The sequence below is a fragment of the Anopheles maculipalpis genome, chromosome 2RL (assembly GCF_943734695.1).
Source record: "Anopheles maculipalpis chromosome 2RL, idAnoMacuDA_375_x, whole genome shotgun sequence".
NCBI classification, from domain to species: Eukaryota; Metazoa; Arthropoda; class Insecta; order Diptera; family Culicidae; genus Anopheles; species Anopheles maculipalpis.
The window spans coordinates 7,765,175-7,786,259 of NC_064871.1; the positions used below are offsets into that span (position 1 = coordinate 7,765,175).

A 21,085-nucleotide genomic window follows, 5' to 3' on the forward strand; every position below is an offset into this window, starting at 1 on the left:
TTTAATAACTTATTGTGTACTGTTGGGTAGAACAGTTATATCTAGTTCACGGAACCGTTAAACAAGTAAATCGAGCGGGAGAATGTCCAGCGAGAATGGACGCTGGTTCTTGTTTGGGCTTGCGGTTGTAGGAATCTCTCTAGTAATGTTTTGTTTTGAGTGCTCGAGTTTTACAGACGACGCTTCTAAAGCCTCGCGTGATAGAAACAGTGCGTTAAATGCTGTTAAATGCGTAGAGAGACGAACAAGACGGACTGAGTTGAAAATGCTCTCACATACTTTCTCAACTGCTGCAAGAATTAGTTTTAGTGCTTTTGAGCTTCGTTTTTGCGTGTTGTAGATTTAAATAGTTACAGCTAACGCGTTGACTGCCACTGCTGGAATGGTCGTTATTGTTTAGTGTAATTTTTAATGAGCAATAGGAATCTGAAATAGTGTGTAGTGCGAGGTATGAGATATTTTGCGATATGAACTCAACTCATTACAGCAGCTATACTGCCCGGTCAGTCAGTCAGCCTCAATTCAATTAATCAGTATGGATTTTTTTTTTGCTATCTTCATCATGCAATTCAAACTAGATCGCTTTTTATAGCGTTATGTTTAAGTTCATTCTTACACTGCTCTTTTTTGCAATATAATTTATTATAATTTCTTATCGTTTAATTAAAATTGGACAGTGCAACTCGCAGCTAGTAGACTGGTAAACGTTGTAAAGATAGTATTTAGTTCTGTTAGGACTTTTCGACGCCGCTGGACTTCACGCATCAACTACGTGGTATCGGGAAGTCTAGTATAAGCCATTAAAAGGTCTTAATGACCTTTAAGATCACGCCGTCAAGAAGAAAATTAAGATGATTTGTCGAAAAAGGGGCATGTTACCTTGCTTATCGAAATCTGTTGAATATCAGCACAAAAGATATTATTTGCAGCTTTATTATGTTCTGTAAGCGTGGTGTGGCAGCGTGGCAGTCAATGTGTTGAGCACACAGTTCGGTTTCGTTTGCTTTTTGCGTTAAACAGCTTATCCTCTACCGTGCATACTATGGTACAGCTTCTCCTCATTTTATTATAGTTCTTGCATATCTCACAAAAAAAACAATAATGATCTGAAAAGAAAATGGTATTAAATATCGTGGCAAACCAATGCAGCACGGTTGCAACATTAGCAAACAAACAAAAAACGAAAAAAAGGAACAAAAAACAAGAACGTAATTGGGAGGGTTAAAAATGAGCAAATCATTTGATACAGCTGTGATTCCATAAGGAGAAACGAAAAAATATAAGGAGAATCTAACACGAAACGCGTTTAAACTTTAGATAGGTATACAAAACGATTGGTAGCAAAATGTGGGATAAACGTAACACGAAATATCAGCCGTAAAAGTGCACCATTGATTTTCTGCTGGCCCCGAGGAAAGCTAGTAGTGACAGTGGAAGAAGTAATAGCGGCAGCAGAGGTAGCAACAGCAGCAGCAACAGTAGTAGTTCTAGTACAAGAAAAATAGATTTGTGATTCTAAAAGAGCGACAAAAAGCGAATGACTGTGAGCACAGCACCCAAACCTACTCTAGTAGCGTTGAGTTTTTGAGTTGGGACGCGTTAAAGTTTTTGGGCTCTCCGTAGGTTCTAGTGATATAATAGTAGGTTAAAAAGTATTAGAATTTTTCAAAAATTTAACGATCGGCGAGGATGGACAGATGGAGCAATTCTCATCGTACGCTCATCCCGCAAAAAGCGAGCGAGAGAGAACAAAATTTACTTCCAATAAGTAGTAAACGCATTTATAAAGCGAAAAATTTAGTATGATCCAATTAAAAGACATCGAACTGTAGGAGAATAGTCGAGAGAGAGAGAGAGAGAGAGAGAGAGAGAGAGAGATAGAGAGAGAGAGGAGAAAAAACATATTCAAATAGTTAAAAACGGTTGACAAATTCGCACAAAAGACACACAGACATAAACGATTTTTCTTTGGTTTTTGTTAATGGTCTCTCGTTACCATGATGCCGAAGGGTTGGAGGGCCAGTTGTGCGATGAAAAGGGAAAGAATAAAAATTAAACTTATAAATCCTCTACATAGATATTAGCCGTGAGTCTTGTTGCAGTTGCGAAAGAATCCTTCTGCACGTGTAGATCGTTCTTTCGCCGAGAGACGCTAATGGATGGTGATGTATCACATTCAGCGGACGGAGTGGAATGAAAGGACCCACGATGTCTAGAAGATGTCACGAGTCTGATGGGTCTTACCGTCCAAGAAACGTCCCAAGAGATCTCACCGTCTGAAGAGTCTTATCGTCTAGCGATCCTCCTCTAGGATCAAGAAATAGTTAAAACTCAATCGTGATGTTTTTTTTTATTAGAAAACGTTTATTAGATCTTTGTTGTTGCTATTACACATAGATTTCTTTTTTCTCCCATTCGTTCGACTTCAAATATCCGTTTCAACTTAGTGTTGTTACTGCTCTTAGTGCGGTGCCATCGTACAGTTATGCCTTTGCTGTACTACGGTGGTTTGGAATGCGGCTCGCTTTAAGCCAGCATTTATTACTTTATTTATTTTACCTATAACTGAACAATTTATCTAAAGTTGTCAGAAATTATTCGCACTTCTAACGAAATCCAAGAAATCACCGGTTGGCTTTAGAAGAATTTTTTACCTAAGAAAAGTTTTGGGATAGGTAGTATTCCATGGACAAGAAGAAGACTTCACTAGGGTGTCGCCATTATAAAACTGCCTCATAAACTAATACTTAAAAAGCTTCTTACCACGAGCCGTATTCCGAACGAACCGAAGTCCCCTCCCCGCGCACCTAGCGAGACATAGCTGTACCTTCTTAGTATCTGTTCACACATCCGTATTCCGTATATTGGTAGGTTTGATAGTTGCTGTGCAAAGTTTTATTTTTCCCGTGTGCCGTGTACTTTAAAACAAAACCCCAAATCAATTCAACATGTAAGTGAAAAAGTTCTTTACATCTTTACATCTACATCCACCTGTCCGTGTCCGTTTCTATTATTTTCGCCCTGGAAAGTGATTCGGAGGCGATCTTGCTTTGGTATTTCTGTTAGGTGTTAGCTTGTTGTATGTTTTGTTCTGTTTCTTCATTGTTGCTCAGAAAAGTATCAGAGTTTCTTGAAAAACAAACAGCAATACTTCATAATATACAGAGCCCGAAAAGTAAAACAACACTTTTTTGTTTTGAAGATTTTCTATTTGCAGTCTTTACAATTGCTTTTCATTTTACGAAAGTCGTATTTTTGGTTAAAAAAAAATACAAGCCAAAGGAATGATAGGGGGAACTGTAGTGCTGTGGCAGCTGTACATTAAAGTAGCTTCTATATAGTGGATTTAAAATCCTTGGTAACTGGCGTTCGGTGAAAGTATAAAAGCTGCCATCTTGAAACTTACTAAACGCAATACTTTAGAATCTGGACCCTGATCCAGATTCTTCACTCATCTACTATTGACACTATTCGCGGTGCATGTCATACATGCCCCATTTGATCTGACAGTACTTTAACGATGTGTTCTTGCAGTTAGGTATAAATGAACTTTGCCAACTTTCAAAATATTCCTGCTGTTTGTGGCCGTTTCCGGTAAATGGTTCGTAAGTTCTTATCTATTAAGCTGTAAACCGTAATGGGATGTGAAGTAATTTTGTGTTTGTTTGTTATCATTCTCGCGATGCCATTCTATTGCTTCAAAAGAGAAGTGTCAGTATCATCGTGTGTGCGTTAGTAGCAACAGTAGTAGCAGACAGCAGGGTAAAGGTGGCTGGCAAATATGACTCCTGCGCACTGTATACTAACAGTAACACTAGTTCTGGGTTATCTTGTTTTTATCAAATGTATGTGTAGTTGTGTGTGCGTTTTCTTCCTTTGGACATACAAACTGACATAGTAAATAGTAGCTCTTGTCTATCTTAGTATCTCGTCTTCTTATATCTCTTTTCTACTGACGACACGTCCGTGTTACTAACCGGTAAAGAATTACATTAATTTTATCTGTTTTTTTTTTGGTTTAGCGTTTTCTTTACATCCATCCTTAGTCCGTAGAATAATCCTTACGCTTATTTCTATGTGTTTTGTTTGTTTCCTTTTTTCCCTAGTTTTTTCCCCCTCTAGTAGTGTGGTTGAAGTGCGCCAAAAGGGTGTGTACGAAAACGGGGTGCATCGTATAAGTTGGGGAACGTAACAAAGAAAGAAATCGGTTGAACAACGACGACAAGTTGGAGAAGTAAAAGCTGCAAACCGGCGAGCAGCAGCATCTTCTAGGTTCCGAGCTGGAGGAATGTCAAGTTTCGTTGCATCCTGCCCTTAATCATCCCGCACCTTAAGAAAAAGGCTTCCTGTGCGTGTATCTGTGTGTAGGTGTCTGGGTGTGTCTGATCGCAACTCTGTACGGGGGTTTCCGGTTTCACTTCTACTACAGCAAGGCACGTATGAATTTATCAAACAATGGTCGATCGATCGGTGTAAATCAGCCCCTAAATATTAGTTTCGTGTGAGTATCGTGTGAGTACGAGAGTGCATCCCTTCACCAAATGCTTTCACGATTCTTCACATTCGTTTTTTTTTATTCTTGTTCCTCTCTAATAGTTGCCATACAGCTTCTTACTCTATATCGAACGGATAGAGGATCACCCTTACACCATCATAGCACGCGCAGAATGTGGACGACGAATCACATGGATTGGTTTGAGCTAAAACGTTCACGACTCTGTGTATATATCGTATCGTACTACTAAGTAGACTAGCTAGCAACAATGGCCACCAATGCTATCTTCCAAGCACACATACACACGGACACACATCACATACACTTAGAGACATACACATCCATACACCTATGATGCAGACACGAGAAACACGAGAGATACACACATCACATCATATCGAGAAAAGGAAGGACTCGTCGCCATCTCGCCATTCCATATGGGCGCTCCCTCCCTCTCTCCCTACCCCTCTCTTTGTCTCTATCTAGTGCCGTGGAAAAATTGGGAAAACATCAAACGATCAAACCGGGGACTGTGGTGTCATTAGTGCTCTGTTGTTACTAATGATGCCTATCAGTAGTGTTCTACTAGATAGTTTGTGCGCTTCCGCAGCGCCATCTTGTGCAAGGGTGCTACACAGTGTGCATGAGAGGGGAGGATTGGGAAGTGTAAGGTCGATAATAACAACTTTACTACGGTATGGTAGGCAGTGCTGCATCGGACACATTCGGCACCTCCACCCGTTCGATCGTGGCCGGGGGTCTGCGCACGACCGTACCCTGTTCGTCGGTGATCGTGGACACTGTGCACGGGGCTGCCGACGACACCGGAGACGACGGAGATATCACAGCCGAGGTGGAGCTTGTGGTGTTGGTGGCGGCCGCAGTTGCCGCTGTCGAGCAGGACGACGTGGTGGAGGACGTCGACATCGAGCTGGACGATTGGGACTGTGTCGACGTGGAGGGTGAGCCCGAATTGAGCAGGTAGATTCTCACCGTATGCTAGCACTTTGGGTGGAACGTTTTCCGGTCCGGTAGCAGGCAGAGAATGCTCAATGCCATCACCATGTGCCAGATCGAATGGACGATGTGATAGTTTTGTTTTGTCTGAAGAAACGCGAAACACACCAGTCCTACCATTACGAGAACGCTACCGATCGGTAGATACAGTGCCAGATAGCTTCGTGCCGGAAAGCATCGTTTCGTCTTCCGGCAGCGTAATCCCCAGCTGACCGAGATAAGACAGATACCGGTGAGGGCCGGTGCTAGAAACACCCAGAGCGATTGCTTGTTCAGCTCCGTCCCGAACGCTAGCAGGATCGCACCGAGCATGTGCAGCAGTGACACGAACTGATGCCGAATGTTGGACATAGCGATCAGCGTTACCCAGATCGCAAGCAGACCGCAGTAAAAGTCACAGAACTGTAGTACACCGATCTTCACCAAACAGAAGCTAAACTCCTCTTCGCCCGAATCGCACGCATGGTAGAACGCCGAGAAGAACATGGCGAAGAAGTAGATGATCGCTTCACTGTGGTAGCCGCGCTTGACGGCGTAAAAGATGCTCGGCAGAAAGAGGAGATTGGAGAGCGTCAGCATGAGGGAGGCGAGCAGGATGGAGGCGCTCGACGGTACCTGTGAGTCTTCGGTACAGTCCCAGCCACGGTAGTTCCGGAGACAGAGACACGTCGAAAACACGAACCCACCCGACATGTAGTGGTAGCATCGTCCGAATCGTCCACACCGTCCCGCAACACACGGGCTCGAGGAGATCGTGAAGACTACGCTGGAATTACACGTAGTATCGGCGACCCCACCCTGCACGCTCTGTTCCGTTGCGTACTTGTGGTGCAGCTCAAACTTGCGCGCCATCTCATCCGACCGACTTCCTGTACATTTGGCATCCATGATGCATTCCTTGATCTTGAGCGTTTCGGTTTCGTTGAGCGCATTCAGGCACGTGTCATCCGCCAGACAGCTACGGTAGTAGCTTAGTCGATCAGTGCACGAACATGGTGGCTGCATCGTTTCCAGTGTGGAACGGTACGAGCGCACAAAGTCCTTAACGCTATCGATGATTGTCGATCGGGCAGTTGCTTCCGATCCGTGACAGAAGAGTCCCAGCGTGACGTACCAACTGCCCGGCTCGGGGAACGGGACATGCACGAGCCCAGTGTTTGTGTCCGCGTCCGTGTTGTTGATAACGATTGCGGCTGGATAGATGTGCCGTCCGTACACACACTTGTCGGGCCAGGTAGGAATGCCCGGTTCTTCGAGCCTCAAACACACGATAACCGTTTGGTTGGCTTTTGCGGCGGTTTGCTTTGCCTTATCCGCTTCGATAGTGCTGCTCGGTGCTACCGTCGTTGTCGTGGTGGTGGTGGTGGACGTGGTAGTGGTGGTCGTAGTGGTAGTCATCGCTGCCGGAAGTTCCGGTACGAACTCTTCCTGTATGTCGATCAGCTTTTCAGCCACCACACCCGCATGCTCGTTGGTCGAATCGTGCCGTGCATCGATCAAACTACCCTTCAGATCTTGTCGCATCGCAACGGCAAAGCTAAGCGTACCGCCAATATCGTACACATCGTTCACGTCGAACTTCATCAGGGCGGGTATGCCGGCAGTAAGGTTGAGCGTAACCGGAACGGTACCATTCACATCCGGCAGTAGGTCGTAGTCAAACATGAAGAACTCTCGGTACGTTTGTCGCAGTACCGGATAGCGATCGAAGCTTCGATTCGGCAGTGATTTGGTGTCTGTTGTCAGGGTATCACTTTCATCGGAAGAATCGACACTTTCCGCGGTCGTTTCCTCGGTGGACGGAGTCAACGTAGACGCTGCCTCGGGGACAGTCTGATCGTGCGTGTGATAGAGTAACTCCACCGTGTACACTAAAGCTTGCTGCGGATCAGGAACGCTCGTAGGACCATTCCCGATCTTTCTGCCCTCGGTTTGATTCGTACCGTCCAATCCGGCCGTGTCGTTGGCGTGAAACCCGGCCACAATCGTACCGCTACCGTTGGGTGGATTTTCACGCATAAAGTCCATATCCACGTAATGCCAGGCACTTTCGTGAGGATAGAAATCGATGCTTACGTCACCGGTCTGGTTTGGACAGATGATGGCATTCTGAAGATAGTTGCGCACCGTCGGCAGTGCGCTCGCCTGCACGTGGAAGCTAACGTCGGTACAGTTTGCGCAGGGTTGCGTGATGGTAAAGCGCCACGTAACGATCGACACGTTGCTCGGGACGTAAAACTTGAACGATTTCGGTTCCGGCTGATCAGCGTCAAGCGTACCCTCGTAACGGACGTCCACATTAAGCATCTGTGGCTGAGCGTTCGCGACGGACATCTCCGACATCAGCAAAGTTTCGCACGATGCAGCAAGACCTGTTGGGTTGGGGCGGAAGAGAAAGCGAAGAACACGGTGCCATTAATGGAGGATACGATAAAAGTGAGGGTAAGTAAAGCAAAAAGTATGGTGTCTGCAGCTTGCACTAGACAGGCAAGGAAAGAAATTAAAGTTAGTCCCGCGACTGGAGAAGTTGCATTGCCATCATTTCCCATCGTAGCTTTTGCTACCGTTTCAAACATCATTAAAAACTTTCAAACTGCAGCTCCGTTGGGTAAGGAGCTAGGTTTCGTGTCCGGTGTCGCTATTTTTTTTCGGTCTCTTTTCCTTCAGTCACCGCCTTGCTACGCTTTATTTTATACTCCACTCACAAACCTCACCAACTATGCCAATAGTGTGCAATTGTCGCTACAGTTCAATTTCCGCACTGCCCTTGCCACAGACGTTTGAGTGCAGCGTTTTTTTTTTGTATGTGCTCGTAGTATTAGCATTTTCTTATCGCACCAGTAAAGTCAAGTTGGTGTGCTTCTCCCCTATTCGCTTCCACAAAGTGATCTGCCGGGTGTACAAAGGTGGCTTTCGTAAATCCTCCAACAAAAGGTGGCGAAACGTTTATCTTAAATGAGGGAAATGGAATCGAAGATTGCAAGAAATTGGTGGATGAGCAGGAGGACGAGACATTGGAGGAGGAATCAGGTTCACGGCGGTTAAAGGATAATTTAGTCATTACCAAGTATTGAGTGGGAGGTTTTTCTGTGTGTGTTTTTTTTCGGGAGTTAATTTTGTACTTAACACTTAACGTAGTGAATCGGTAGAAGTGTTGTGCGAGGAAGCTTCCGGTGTTGCTTTGCTACTGTTAGGAATTCAATTTAGCTACCGTCAATGTTGTTCCATTTTATGGCACTTAATTAATACGCTTTTGTTTTGTTAGTTTAGAGCACGGCGTCCTCTACAGCAACTAGAGCAGGGTTTCTGTTGCTATCTTTTCTCTTTAAAAGAAGTTGTTTTTGGAATGTGGATTCAGAGGGTACACTTAGCGATAGACTTTCGTTTTAGTTTTGGCTATGAAGAAGTGGTGGATGGTCCGGTGGTGAAGCGACAATGGTGCGAGGATTCAAATTCCATCGAAATATACTTTCTACAATTAGAATAGTATAGATTCAATGTACTAAATTCCAAATGGGCAAATATAGCTCTATGCATACTCCTCATAGCAACGAATGATCAATCCGTACCCGGGGAACTAATGTACTATTGTACCAATTATACCACTTTAATCTCGCACGAATCTTTTGGGAATGGAAATTAATGGCCCATCATTAGGCATATGTAAAACAAACGAATCGGTTTATTACCACGTGCCACGGCCACCGGCACACATCACCTTCAGCTAATAAAGGGACACAAATTTGGGTTAAATTTTAATTTGCCACACACTAACGATGACGAGGTTTGACAAAAAGTGGGACCAAAGACATGGCAACGATTGCAATAATCACTGGTTGCGCGCGTCCATATCCAGCGTGAGGGTGAAGCAAACATTCGCATCGCACGACACGATTTGCGTACGCTTCATTTTCGCGCATCAGATGATGTTGGGGATGGCGTCGTTGAATGGCCTCAATTTCCAATCGGTACGCACCGATACCGTGCCGTGAAATGCTATTTGTTAATTTGATTGAGACACACAGCGAGACAGAGAGCGAGATCAGGTATGAGCGATCTGTTCCGGGCCGGTCTGTCATTTTGTGTGATTCCGATGGCAACTCCGAGCGTAGAAAGCATGGCGCTTCGATATTTCTGATGGCACTATTTTCGGGGTGTCTCAATTTCGACCTAATTACAAATAATGACAGTCAATCAAATGACCGTTTGTGGCCGTATTTGGATTCGTTTTTTTTTGTCCCCCTATTCAATCCATGTGACAGTTTAGTCAGCGTGTGAGAGCGACGTGTTTCTACGCAAGTTCTCCATTTACGGTGAACGTTTTTGTGGAGCTATTTTTTTTTTACGTCTCCTATCCCGCCAAAATTGGCCACCATGGGGTGTGATTTAATTACACTATTACCGTTGTGTGTGTCATGTGGGTGAGTGAGTAGACGCCCAGCTTTAAACACAGGCACATGGAAAATTATCCTCTACGGTCACGTCGCTTTTGACGGACGTTTGCCGGACCGTAGCGAATGTTGATTCTAGCCGTGCCAGGAGACAATTTTCAGGGTAGTTTGGGCTGTGCTATAAACCGGGTGAGGTTGATATCTGCTGGCTGGTTTCCAACACCTACCTTGCTGCTCTATTCGCTCGTTGTTCGGATCGGTCCAGCTGATGAATGCCACGGCGAACCAGTTGCCCGGATGGGGACCTTCAATGCTTAGCCGGCGCGTTGTGCTATCCGACTTGAACTGTAGGCTGTGGATTTCGAATCTGTAGCGGAAATTGGAATGAAAAAAGAAGAATGTTAAAGAAAAGCCCCAAAAACGGTGATGAGATGTGATGAAAATTAATAGCACATAAAAGTGTCTATTGTAAGATTGTGCTTTTGAGCTTATTTCATTACAATTGGCTTGTTAGATGTTAAGCAGAAATTTGTTCCAAAAATAATGACTCAAACAAGCTTCTCACGGCACGGAGTTATAGGGTGGATCCTTTACCACGCACTACTAGCAATACACGGTGTGCGATGGAAAGCAATTTCAATGGAGTCCTGCGGCTTTCTAGTGGCTGTACCGACTGAAGCAACTGGCTTTCGTTCTCTGACCTCGAAACAAAACTACCTCCTTTCCATACAAGACCCAATACACCCGACAAGGATCGCATAGATTCTGGAGAGAGGAGAACAAAAAAACTTCCCTGTGTGTGTGTGTGTGTGTGTGTACGTTATCGCCTAGAGTCCACATGACGTACAAGGCGGACCTACGATACGGCGCGTTAGAAGCATAAAACCCATCACTCTGCGAAGGAGGGCCACCAAGTACCCCGATGTTGCGGGCGTACTTGTAGTAGCGTTGCCGTGTACGGGGGGACTAGGGGGGGGGGGGGGGTTTGGGGCTGTAAATCAAATTTCAACGCCATTCGTCTTCTCCAATGCTCGCACACCAGAGTAAAAACTCAAGGACAGCTACTTGCGAATGACTCGACCGACCGGGTCGACCGAACGACGAGATTGGTGGAAGGTGAAGGGTACTCGGTGCCTGCCCGATCACTATGCAAATATGCTTCCCCGATTTCCATATATCGTTACCTGCCGTCTGCCCAGGATCTGGGTGCAGTTTTCCCCGGGCTTTTGGGAAGGAATTCCGGAGCGCCAAACGGTGGTCCGAACGGTACCGAGGCAAAAGAAAATATAATAATCTAGCACAAAATAGCATTAGCCGCGATAGAACGTTGTTGGTGGTCGGGCGGTAAAGGTTGGCAGTGTGAGGAATGTCTCTACCGGGTTTCGCGGCATGCTTCCCCCGTACGTGTCCGTGCAACATTTCCATGGGTTATGATGAGTTTTCCCATTTTGGTTGTGCTTCTTTTGGTAGCTGAAGCAGGGAATTCGTACGCGAATTCGAAGTAAAACAGAAAAACTAGCTCCAGTCGCATTTCATCGCGAACCATGTGTGTGTGTGTTACGTTGCTTTTCGATTTCTGGCTTCCAATAGCAAACGTTCCCAAGCATCGGAGTTGGGGATTTATTTTGATTCGTCTTGTTTTTTTTTTGATTGGTGTTGGAGTTTTATTCTGAGAAGGAAAAGCGTACAACGTACGCTCTTCACTGGCAAAAGGTAACCACCACCAAAGCAAGGCAATGATTCTCACATGAAGAACAAATCGTACGAAATCATATAAAGATGGAGCAACCTCTCCCTCCCCAACGCCATTGCGTGCTTTTCGTCCCAAGACACTACCGGCGGCCATTCGGAGAACGTTTTTGATATTCATAGGATTTTGTCTTTCTCCGGGTTCGTGATTCCGTGTATCGAAATGTGATAGAATTTGTCATTTTTCCATGATCCGATTCATGACAACTTCGTTCGCATGACGGTTTTTCCTTTTTTTTGTGGCAAGTGGGGAAGTTACCAATCCCCGCCTCCCGCACACCTGTCCTGCTGGCTTGATGTATTGTGCGCGGAATGCAATTTGTGTTGCGAAATTTGCTTTTACGGTGTTTGTTTGTTGCGCTTGTTTGCATTTGGTTGCCCCGAGGGTGGAATTGGTTTTGTTTTGAAGAATCAGCCATGGCAGAAAGGGGTGTCTTTGATTTTCTGTGAGCTGACAAACCCCCCCTCAAAAAGCTCCGTATCGTATAGTTATGGTATATCGAGGCGCTCCTTGTTGACAGACTGTCCCATGGAGAGAGGTTTCGAAAGATGAAGGAATTTCACTAATTAAACAAGACATGTGGACAGCTCAAGAGTGATGAGAACGCTTAAGTTGATGACGATTTTTGGTTAAAGGTTTGTCCTGCTTTGGACTTCAACTCTACGAAAAACGTAGACTTCTAGACGGCTTACACCGCTTTATTCTCCTTACAGACGCCTAAATCTGTTGAACATTCCACAAGCGTTGCCCCAGCATGATGACGCACTAGGAACAAGCCTCACCCGCCTCAAGGCTTACTTTGAAATCGAAAAACCATAAATTTGCGTCAATCCGATGCTATTTCGTTTTCGCTGTGAAGAGCAAACAACTTCACTTGAACGTAGGCAGCGTGCTCAGGACGGGTAACCAGAACTGCCGGTCCTCGCCAGTCCTTGGGCAACTTCTTCGTCATGGTTGGAAGCATCTTTGGCAATTTCCGCTCGCAAATCCACTAAATAATGGACAATCGGCATGCGAAGCGGCATCCAAACAGTGATCAACGTCCAACAGCAGCAGACCAGAGACAGGGATGCTAATCATTCCGGTAGGTAGCATTTTCTTCGCCCCCAAGAGTGGCGAAAGTAAGCAAATTGTTGCTGTTTTTCGGGGCGGAGAAAGTGGGTGGAAATTGTTTCCGAATTTGGTCCGACTCGCCGCCGCCATAGCAGGTGGCGGTATCCATCTTGGCGATGAATATTTGGCAGCCTTTCGCTCATCGACAAAGCTCATCGACTACTCATTTCCTGGATACACGTGGCCGTACCCTTTGCTCCCGCACCTTCCCGCGTGTTCCCGGGCAAGCGTACGGAAAGTTTATCGGGCCGGGTTTTTCCGGCAAAAGTTTTGTTTATTCTTTTGCTAGCGTTTTTGTTTTGTCTGTTCCCCATCGTGGCATTGCGTTACCTTTCCGATGGGTAGCTGACGCATCTTTTATCACGCATTCCAGTTCACCCTTCGGTGTGGCTTTCGCTTGGCGACTTGAAGTTGGCAAACAACTTTTTTGCCCTGCCTCTGCGGCTCCGGGAGGAGCCGGTGAGCGGCGGCATAATTTTGTGGCGCCTCAAAATGAAACACTTCCACCATAAGAGATGGAAGACAGCTCGGGACGCACGTACGGGCGCCTGCACACTCATACACACAAACACATTTAAAAAACCTGTGATTTTGTGGCCAAAAACGTTTTTTGGCGAGGACCAGCACACAAACCGTCACTTTTGTTGCCGTTTGTTTCACCCGTGACGGCCTAAAGGCAATGGGGGACGTTCGGAAGGCTTCCCTCCTCGGCCTCGTTAAAGACTTTGGCAAGCACAACTTTTTGGGGCCCAGCACAACTTGCCCTGGTTCAGAAATGTTTGCTCGCAATAGGGCAACGTGGGCTCTCCACCAAGCAACGGGTGTGTTGGTGGATTGACGTGCGAAGATGCTGCGGTTGACTGATGATAGCTTTGGCAACATTTGTCACGTAATTTTTGATGAGTTTTACTGCTGTTTTGGGCCGCATCCCGCGCCATCTGACGCGCGTGCGGCAAGGACGTGAGAGTGAGTTTGGTAGGTTGCACGGGGTGCCAGGATCCGGGTGTCCGGCCATCCATGTACCGACAGTTGCTGATCAGTGATCGTGTGTAATGGGTGTAAGTTACACAAGCGTTTCGCCTCGGTCCCGCATAACCCTTTGCTAGGCAGCAGGATGATTGCAAGAGATGAATATCACGTTGATTACTGTTATTGAATTACATCAAAGTATAGTTAGTCAGTTAACTTTAACTGCTTAATTTCAGTGCTCAAATGCTGAAGCTGTGGCATTTGTGGGAAGGATGTTTTTCCGTAATCTTGACGGTTCATGCTCGCCCGCCTTTGAAGTCCCTAGATAAGCAAACTCAAAAGACAGTCTTGCCTAAGTTCCTATAGTTCGGTACATAAATCTTATAATTTTCTTGCAAAATTTGGTTTTCCGAAACCACAACTGTGGAGTCTCTCATACAGTTTGACTATGTTATTGATGCTACAATGGTCAATACATTAAGCTCTTGAATACATTAAGAAAAAGGTCAAATTCACGTGTGAGCAAACCTGGAAGAAAAGGTAGGTAGACCTTTATGATGACAAGGACAACACAGCAGGAGTAAAACAGCGTGGTTCGATGTAAATGCTTTCAAATAAGCTCTAAAATCGCATCATTTGTCGTATTTACTAGTAGACAATCTAAGTCACCGATAATTAGTCAAATGATAAAGCCAAAATAACATTAAAAAAAGGTGTAAGGAATTAACTTAGCGATAAAAACGTAGCTCAAACAACAACAAAATGCTCTATACTAAGATTCGATTAATTGAGTACTGCAAATGGGCCAAGAGTGCACTAAGTGAATGCAAAGACGAATGAACTATTTTACTTCTTAATTCAGTTGATGACTCGTGCAACATTAACCTACTGTTGCATAGTTAGTGTTCACTACGGGGAAACGTTCCCAAAGGAATTTGGGTCCATTTAAGTTAGCACACGTTAAAAATGTGCTCCAGAAATTCAGAAATTGAAGTATTTCTTTCGCTTTCTGTTGGCTCATCTTCACCTAAGGGTTAAAGGGGTTCATAAGGGACCAAGACCCATCCACGCGCGGGACCAAGACCCGTTTCGCAAAGAACAAATGAAAAAAGTTCTCCCATTTTCTTCGAGTTGGTGTGTCCCTTTCATTCGTTCCCTTCCGTCACTTACCGTTCCTCCGCGTCTAGAAAGTGTTTGGGGAATGTGATGTTTTCCGGACTGATGACCGGATAGCTGCCCGCTTTCAGGTGCAGCGTAATATCGTTCGGTTTGCAGTTGCGCTCTGAAAGCAAAGAAGAACAAATAAAATTCTGTGAAATTAACAGCACCGTACTACTCGTTGCGCTGGTGGTGTGTACACTTACGGAAGGCACCTTTGGATTCCTCGTAAGCCTTAAAGCTAAAGAAGGCTGTACGGGTGTCGGTCGGTATGCGAAAGTGCAGTATCGAGACGTCCTTGTAGGCGGTGTACTTGAGCAGCGTGTTGGAGGGCAACCGTTCCAGCGGTATCTGTCCTTCGGGTGGCTGTTCACTTTGGCCCGTATCCTTACGCGCCGTACCGCCGGCTGATGATGGATTTGTGCGTGACGTTGTACCATCCGGTACGTCGGGTGGATGTGATCGGTCGGTTAGGTTGCTGCTATCGCTGGGCGTGGGACTACTATTACTACTACTACTACTACTAGTGCTGCTGCTGCTTGTTGTGGATTCACTGGAGGTAACGCTAATAGTGGCCGGATGTGGTGCTACACTGCAAAGGCTTCGATTCGTGGCGAATGTCAGGAGTACGAGCACTACTCCAAGGACCAAAACGGCAGAAGTGGTCCCACGGGACGTCCTGCTGCTACTACTGCTGCTGCTTCGAGAACACATGCTTGTCACTTGCACTACTTCCGATTCTTCGTGTCACAAGTTTACCAAACGCGCCACAACCCGGGTTCTCCTCGCTAGTTGATGGACGCGTTCTTGGGAGATACTGACACGTTTTGTTTCAGCGTGTTCCAGTTTCGTTTGCCCGACCAGGCTCCGGACTTTAACGGGCGTAATCTCGACGCAGCCCTTGACCTTACGTGCCTTTCAACCGTTCGTGCACTTCGTTCGGCCGTTGTTATTTTGTCATTATCGATCGATTAGCAGCAGTAGTAGCAGCAGCGGCAAGTGCTTAGCGATTCTCTCGCTGTCAAACGTGGAACGAAATCGATTCTCAAGCCGGGCTCGCGTAGGTTGGATACCTTTCGTGTTGTACCGACCACGCAGCAATGTATCGTCCTCGTCACTTCCGTTCCTAGAGAGGGAAGAAAGATGATTAGAGGTGTTAGGAAGGTGATTCTATATTTATTACACACACTTGTTTGCAATGGCGGTTTGGTGTAAATTAGAAGCGACGGGAAATGATGTAGGGCTGATTGATACGATTGAACGATCGATGTCCGAACGATGACGGACGGAACGGAACCAATAATCCCGCCGGGGGCAGGGATACGTTTTGCTTGCTCATCGGCCGCTCGCTAGCTGAATCTCAATTATTGCTGTGACGTTGTGCGATGACGATATGATGACGCTGCGTGGACTGGCTGGGAATCTCTAATCAAATCAATTCTGATTGCCTTCCCCACTAGGCCGGTGAGGGACTAGTTTTCTGCGAATTATTTCCTGCAGTACCGCGGAAACCCAGGCCACGTCATCCCATCATCCCAGCAAGGATTGTTGCTGTAAATTGTTGTTTAAAATACTTGCTGAGCGTGATTGTGATTGCACACCGGTTCCCCAGAGTGGACAAAAGTTTCCGTTTTCCGTTCCGAAGCGCCGTACTTCGGTGGGCAAGCACAAGGACACACCGTTGCAGCTCGGTGTTATCACAGCAAACCCTACACAAACACTTCACGACTGTGCCTTGACAAAACGGTGTCCGGAGGGAGAACTTTGGAGGAGCAAGCGGGCGGTTCGCATAAATCACCGGAGAAAACAATCACAATTGGAATGATAATCAATTGTAAGCTTGCAGGCGCTCGAACCCTTGGCCGGGTACTCGTAAAACTAGAGTCAACCCGGGGTGCTGTTTGCTGCTGAGCTTAAATTGTTGCATGAAACAGTCGAGCCCTCTCTCCCTCGGGAGGACTCCGACAACTGCTTCTGCTTTCCGCTCGGCAATGTTGGAGCGTGGAAATTAAAGGTGAAAATTTCACTTCCAGTTGAGCGCTTACTTCACCTAAACTTCCCAAACAGCACGAACGTGCTGTTTGCCGCTGTGTTGTTGTGCTGCTTTATTTTTTCAACAATTTTTATGCTTCTCGAGTGGTTGTTTCGAGCGGGTTTTATTTTTATTTGTTTGCATTTTTGATTCAGTACCGCTGCAAAATAATCACTTATTGATTGCTTTCGTTATGGTTCACGTTCACGATTCTGCTCGTTCGCTTGTTTCCGTTTTCCCGAATCGCAAATATCCTGTGTGTGTGTGTGTGTTTGGGTTCGTGTTGATTGTTTTTATTTCGTCTCTGCCCACATTTCGCTGGTGGGAAAACTGTGTCCGAAGCGTAGCGTAAACATACTACGGCGAGAAAAAAAAACCCTCCCCATTCAATTCGAACTCAAAATTCGATAATCACAGGGAAGAATGGACTTATTGAACTGCAACCGTTGAGTTGGGATGTTCCAGAGGTACCCCGGAGGCGATGGTAGATTGGTTAAAAACTACACTTCCGCACCGGAAGTGTTATTCTGTAGCAAACTTTTACGGGCAACCGTATCATTGAATTTGTTTTCGCCCGCTGTGGTGGTACACCTTTTCACCTTTGGCACTTTTGGGTTTTATGGAGAGAAAAAAGCATGCAATGTGCGCATAATTTAACGAGAGTGCAGAATTATTCGGTTGCATGATAATCAGTGCCGGCTGGCTTTTGCTATACGTGGGGCTGGGGTGCCGGGTCTATTTTGAAAAAAAAAAAAAATCGTTTTGCGTACATTGATTTAGATATTTTGTTCCTTACATGCTTAAATAAACGGTTCGAAATAAATAAAAGGTTCTTATAATCGTTATTTGAGTCATGCACTTGCAGCTATTGTGATATGAATTGCATAATTTTAGGCGTTCCGCTCAACAAAATGTGTTGAACTGAAAAACAATTAGCAGTAGAACTGTTAGTAGAACTTTATATGTTAGATATGCACATTTAGAGGTACACAGGTATACATACGCATTAAGCTCTTTGGAGGTCCTATCTTTGGATCTCTTTGGAGGTCGAAATGGTTCTTCAAGTTTTTGCCTTTGAAGGGGTCCCTAATAACTGACCTAAGATACTATTGCGTGGCTCTTAACACAAGCATCTGGGGCCCCCAATACGGCCTCTGCTAACATAGAGTGCCAAGTACAAAGTAAATAAATAAGTACAAGACCCCTTATACAAGGCAACTGTAGGGGCCCTATTCAACCGAGAATGAGTAGTAGCACTCTGTCATTAAAACTAGTGCATGTAAGGACGACGAAGGGCGTTTTTATTAAAGTTTCAGCTATACATGGAAAATACACTGTGCATTCTTGGCAACGTGTACTCCGCTTTGCATTCATTTAGGCGCGTTTAGGACATTTTTAGTAGCCTGCTAGCTAGGTCATTTCTCTTCAACACAAAAATTTAAACCCAAACCAATAGTTGCATACTTTTAGGCGTTGCCCAACAGTTCATTTAATGTAATAAGTATAATAGAGTTTATGGCAATTGATTTTGATGAATTGTCTCTGCCTATAATTATCTATCGAAGTGTAGGAAACAATCGAACCGTCACGAGTTTGTTGAATTCAATTTACTGTGATGATTATTGGATCGTTAACAATTAATTATGGACTAGAACTAACAGACATCGTATCAATTTTTCAGCCGCATTAATGCTATTAGAAACACACCGAAAGCAAAAGAAAGAAGCAGACAACAGATGGAACAATCTAAACATTTAGCATTTTTGTACGCATTTTGACGTGTAATGTTTTGTTAAGTAGAAAGAGCCTGCAGAAGACCGTAGTTGATGAAAAACATGATCACTGGCAGATGCCTGTTAAATTTGCAGAAAAAAGCAATTGCAATGAAAGTGTGAAATAGGACTATGTGAGCTGTAAGCAATGTCACTTCTTCCATTGGTAACAATACAACTACAAAAAAGAAGACACTGTCAGAACAGGAAGGAATGTGTCCGGATCTAAATTTTGCTTCCTCCCCTAATGAAAGTCTGTCTGTCTCGGTGCCAATCTTAAAGACAGTGTGAAAATTGAAAGCAAGAGTGCCCCAAAGGTGTGGAATAATGGGAGTGTAAAAAGTCAAAAACACCCCCGGACCAGTCGAACCACCAGCACCAGCAGCAGCAGCAGCAGCAAAGTAAAATGTTCATTATGTGCAAGCAACAGGGCGGACAAGAGGACGATAGGACCGCAACCTTTTGAAGTGGGTGTGTGTGTGTGTGTTGGTTGGTGGATGAGTGGGTTTTTTATGCTCTTGAAGTGAGATGAATCGAAGAAGCACTTCTATGGAAATGTTCCTTCCGCAGAAAAAAAGAAGCGCGCACGTTTTGTCATTTAACTCGCGCGATTGGGACAGACGGAAAGCGGAATATGGAGCCAGTATCAGCCAGCCAGCCAGCCAGCTTCGTCTATCCGTTTAAGGATCAAGGTTTGAGTAATGTGTGTAGTAGAGGCGCGGGTCCCGACAACACCGGAGCAAATGGTTGTTCGAAATGGATTTTCGAAATTTGAATATCAAATCAACTGGAAAGAAGTTGGAGATTTAATTAAACACATTTCCACTCCATCGCAAAGTGCTGCTCTCGATTGAGTGTTAAGTCGTTCGTTTGTTTCGCCACCGTTAGCGAAAAAGAAGTCGAACGATCGGGGAAAGATGGTAGCGAGCAGGGGAACACCAAACCGGGCTGTTACCGGGTGGCGCTACTCCTGGCTGTCGTAGTGGTAGTGGTAGTATCCGAATCCGTTAGCGATTCTCGGTTAGAGACAACCCGGGGTGTGCGCTATTTCAGTATTCATGTTCCGGAACGGTGAGCCCAGGCTTTGGAAAATTTGAATTGGATTTTTCTTGTCGCCTTTTTGTTTTGTTTCTTCTGCTTCGTGTAATTTTTTTTTTTGCTTCTTCGTCTTCCTCGCTGCTTACTCGACAGGTTTTTTTTTCGCTCTCTTTTGCCATCCGCACACAACATTCAAGTTTTGTCTCTGGGTTCTGTGTCTTATGTTCTGCGGCACAAAGTGTTTTGAGGGGGGGGGGGGGGGAGTTTGCGACTTCCCAATATTCTCCGCACCGACTTTCGGGAGCAATTGTGTGCGCAAATGGGATTTTGTGCACGGCAAAGCTCATTTTGGGGGATACACACACACAAACACACAGAGATGCTAAGAAAAGGGTACTTCCGACGGTGAACCCCTTCAAAATTGGCTGGTAACTTTGCACTGTTGAAGCTTCCCTTTACTTTCCCTCGGTGTGCCTGAGAGACACATCCTCTTTAGCTACACGTCCGTGGGTGTGTGAGTGTATTAAGAGAGATGGATGTTAAGAGACTGTGAAGTAAATTTTGGGACGTCCACTGTGGGTTAAGTGGGTTGTTTAAGTGCTGCAGAACATCTGTCCCGGTGGGACCGTGTTCTGGAGCATGAAGCACCACGACACGATACGGCACGGAAACCGATCTGTCAGATTCAGCTTCAAATGAAAATGATTGAAGTCTGTCTGGCTGGCGAGGGGATCAGGGTTGGGAACTGGGTACGCATTAAAGAAAGGGTTACACATTTATTGTTAATGGGATTGATAACAGGTTGTTCTTGTTCTGCTTTAGTTGGAATACATTTGAAGTTAACAAGATACATATTGCATACATTTAGGGTGACGCCATTAGCTTTTTTTTTGTAGAAGCCAGAATTTATGCAATCCAAAGTAAAAGTCTGATTAATTCTCTTTGGTCAAGGATTAAAAGTTATAACAATATAACATAGCAAAAGGCTAGCGTTGAATATTATGAGTGCAATATTTTCATTACTTAAAGCAGCTTAATGGCAAGATAAATTGGTAAAACAAATGTCCCAGCTCGAGGTCTCCTGAGCAAAGCATTAATATTTTTGCTCTGTTTTCTTCGGTACTGTCTTCTCGTGATTTCCTCGTGCACAATTTTCTCAAGTGTGCATTTCGTTTGTACCGCTGGTGCGATTGTTGCACTGCAGGTTCCGTTTTGCAGGTTGTAAAATTATATGCAATCTAAAGCAAATCCCATTCCGTTGAAGCACGCCGGTGGACCCGGACTTCGCAGAATAAGTTGTACGAATTATTTAAAAGAAGGTTAAACAAAACAAAAGAAAAATCACACCGG

At 45.1% G+C, this 21,085-nt stretch overlaps 2 protein-coding genes across 4 annotated transcripts in view; one reads left to right on the forward strand and one right to left on the reverse strand.

Moving 5' to 3' along the window:
- Positions 1-21,085, forward strand: part of LOC126559230 (translationally-controlled tumor protein homolog) — a 183,694-nt gene that overhangs the window by 24,892 nt on the left and 137,717 nt on the right. The window lies entirely within an intron of this gene.
- On the reverse strand, positions 5,354-15,616 carry LOC126557084 (uncharacterized). The gene is made up of 4 exons (XM_050212735.1): positions 15,100-15,616; positions 14,906-15,017; positions 10,131-10,270; positions 5,354-7,884 (listed from the first exon to the last, which is right to left on the reverse strand). The coding sequence occupies exons 1-4, from the start codon at positions 15,605-15,607 to the stop codon at positions 5,495-5,497; spliced, it is 3,150 nt and encodes a 1,049-aa protein (XP_050068692.1). The 5' UTR covers positions 15,608-15,616; the 3' UTR covers positions 5,354-5,494.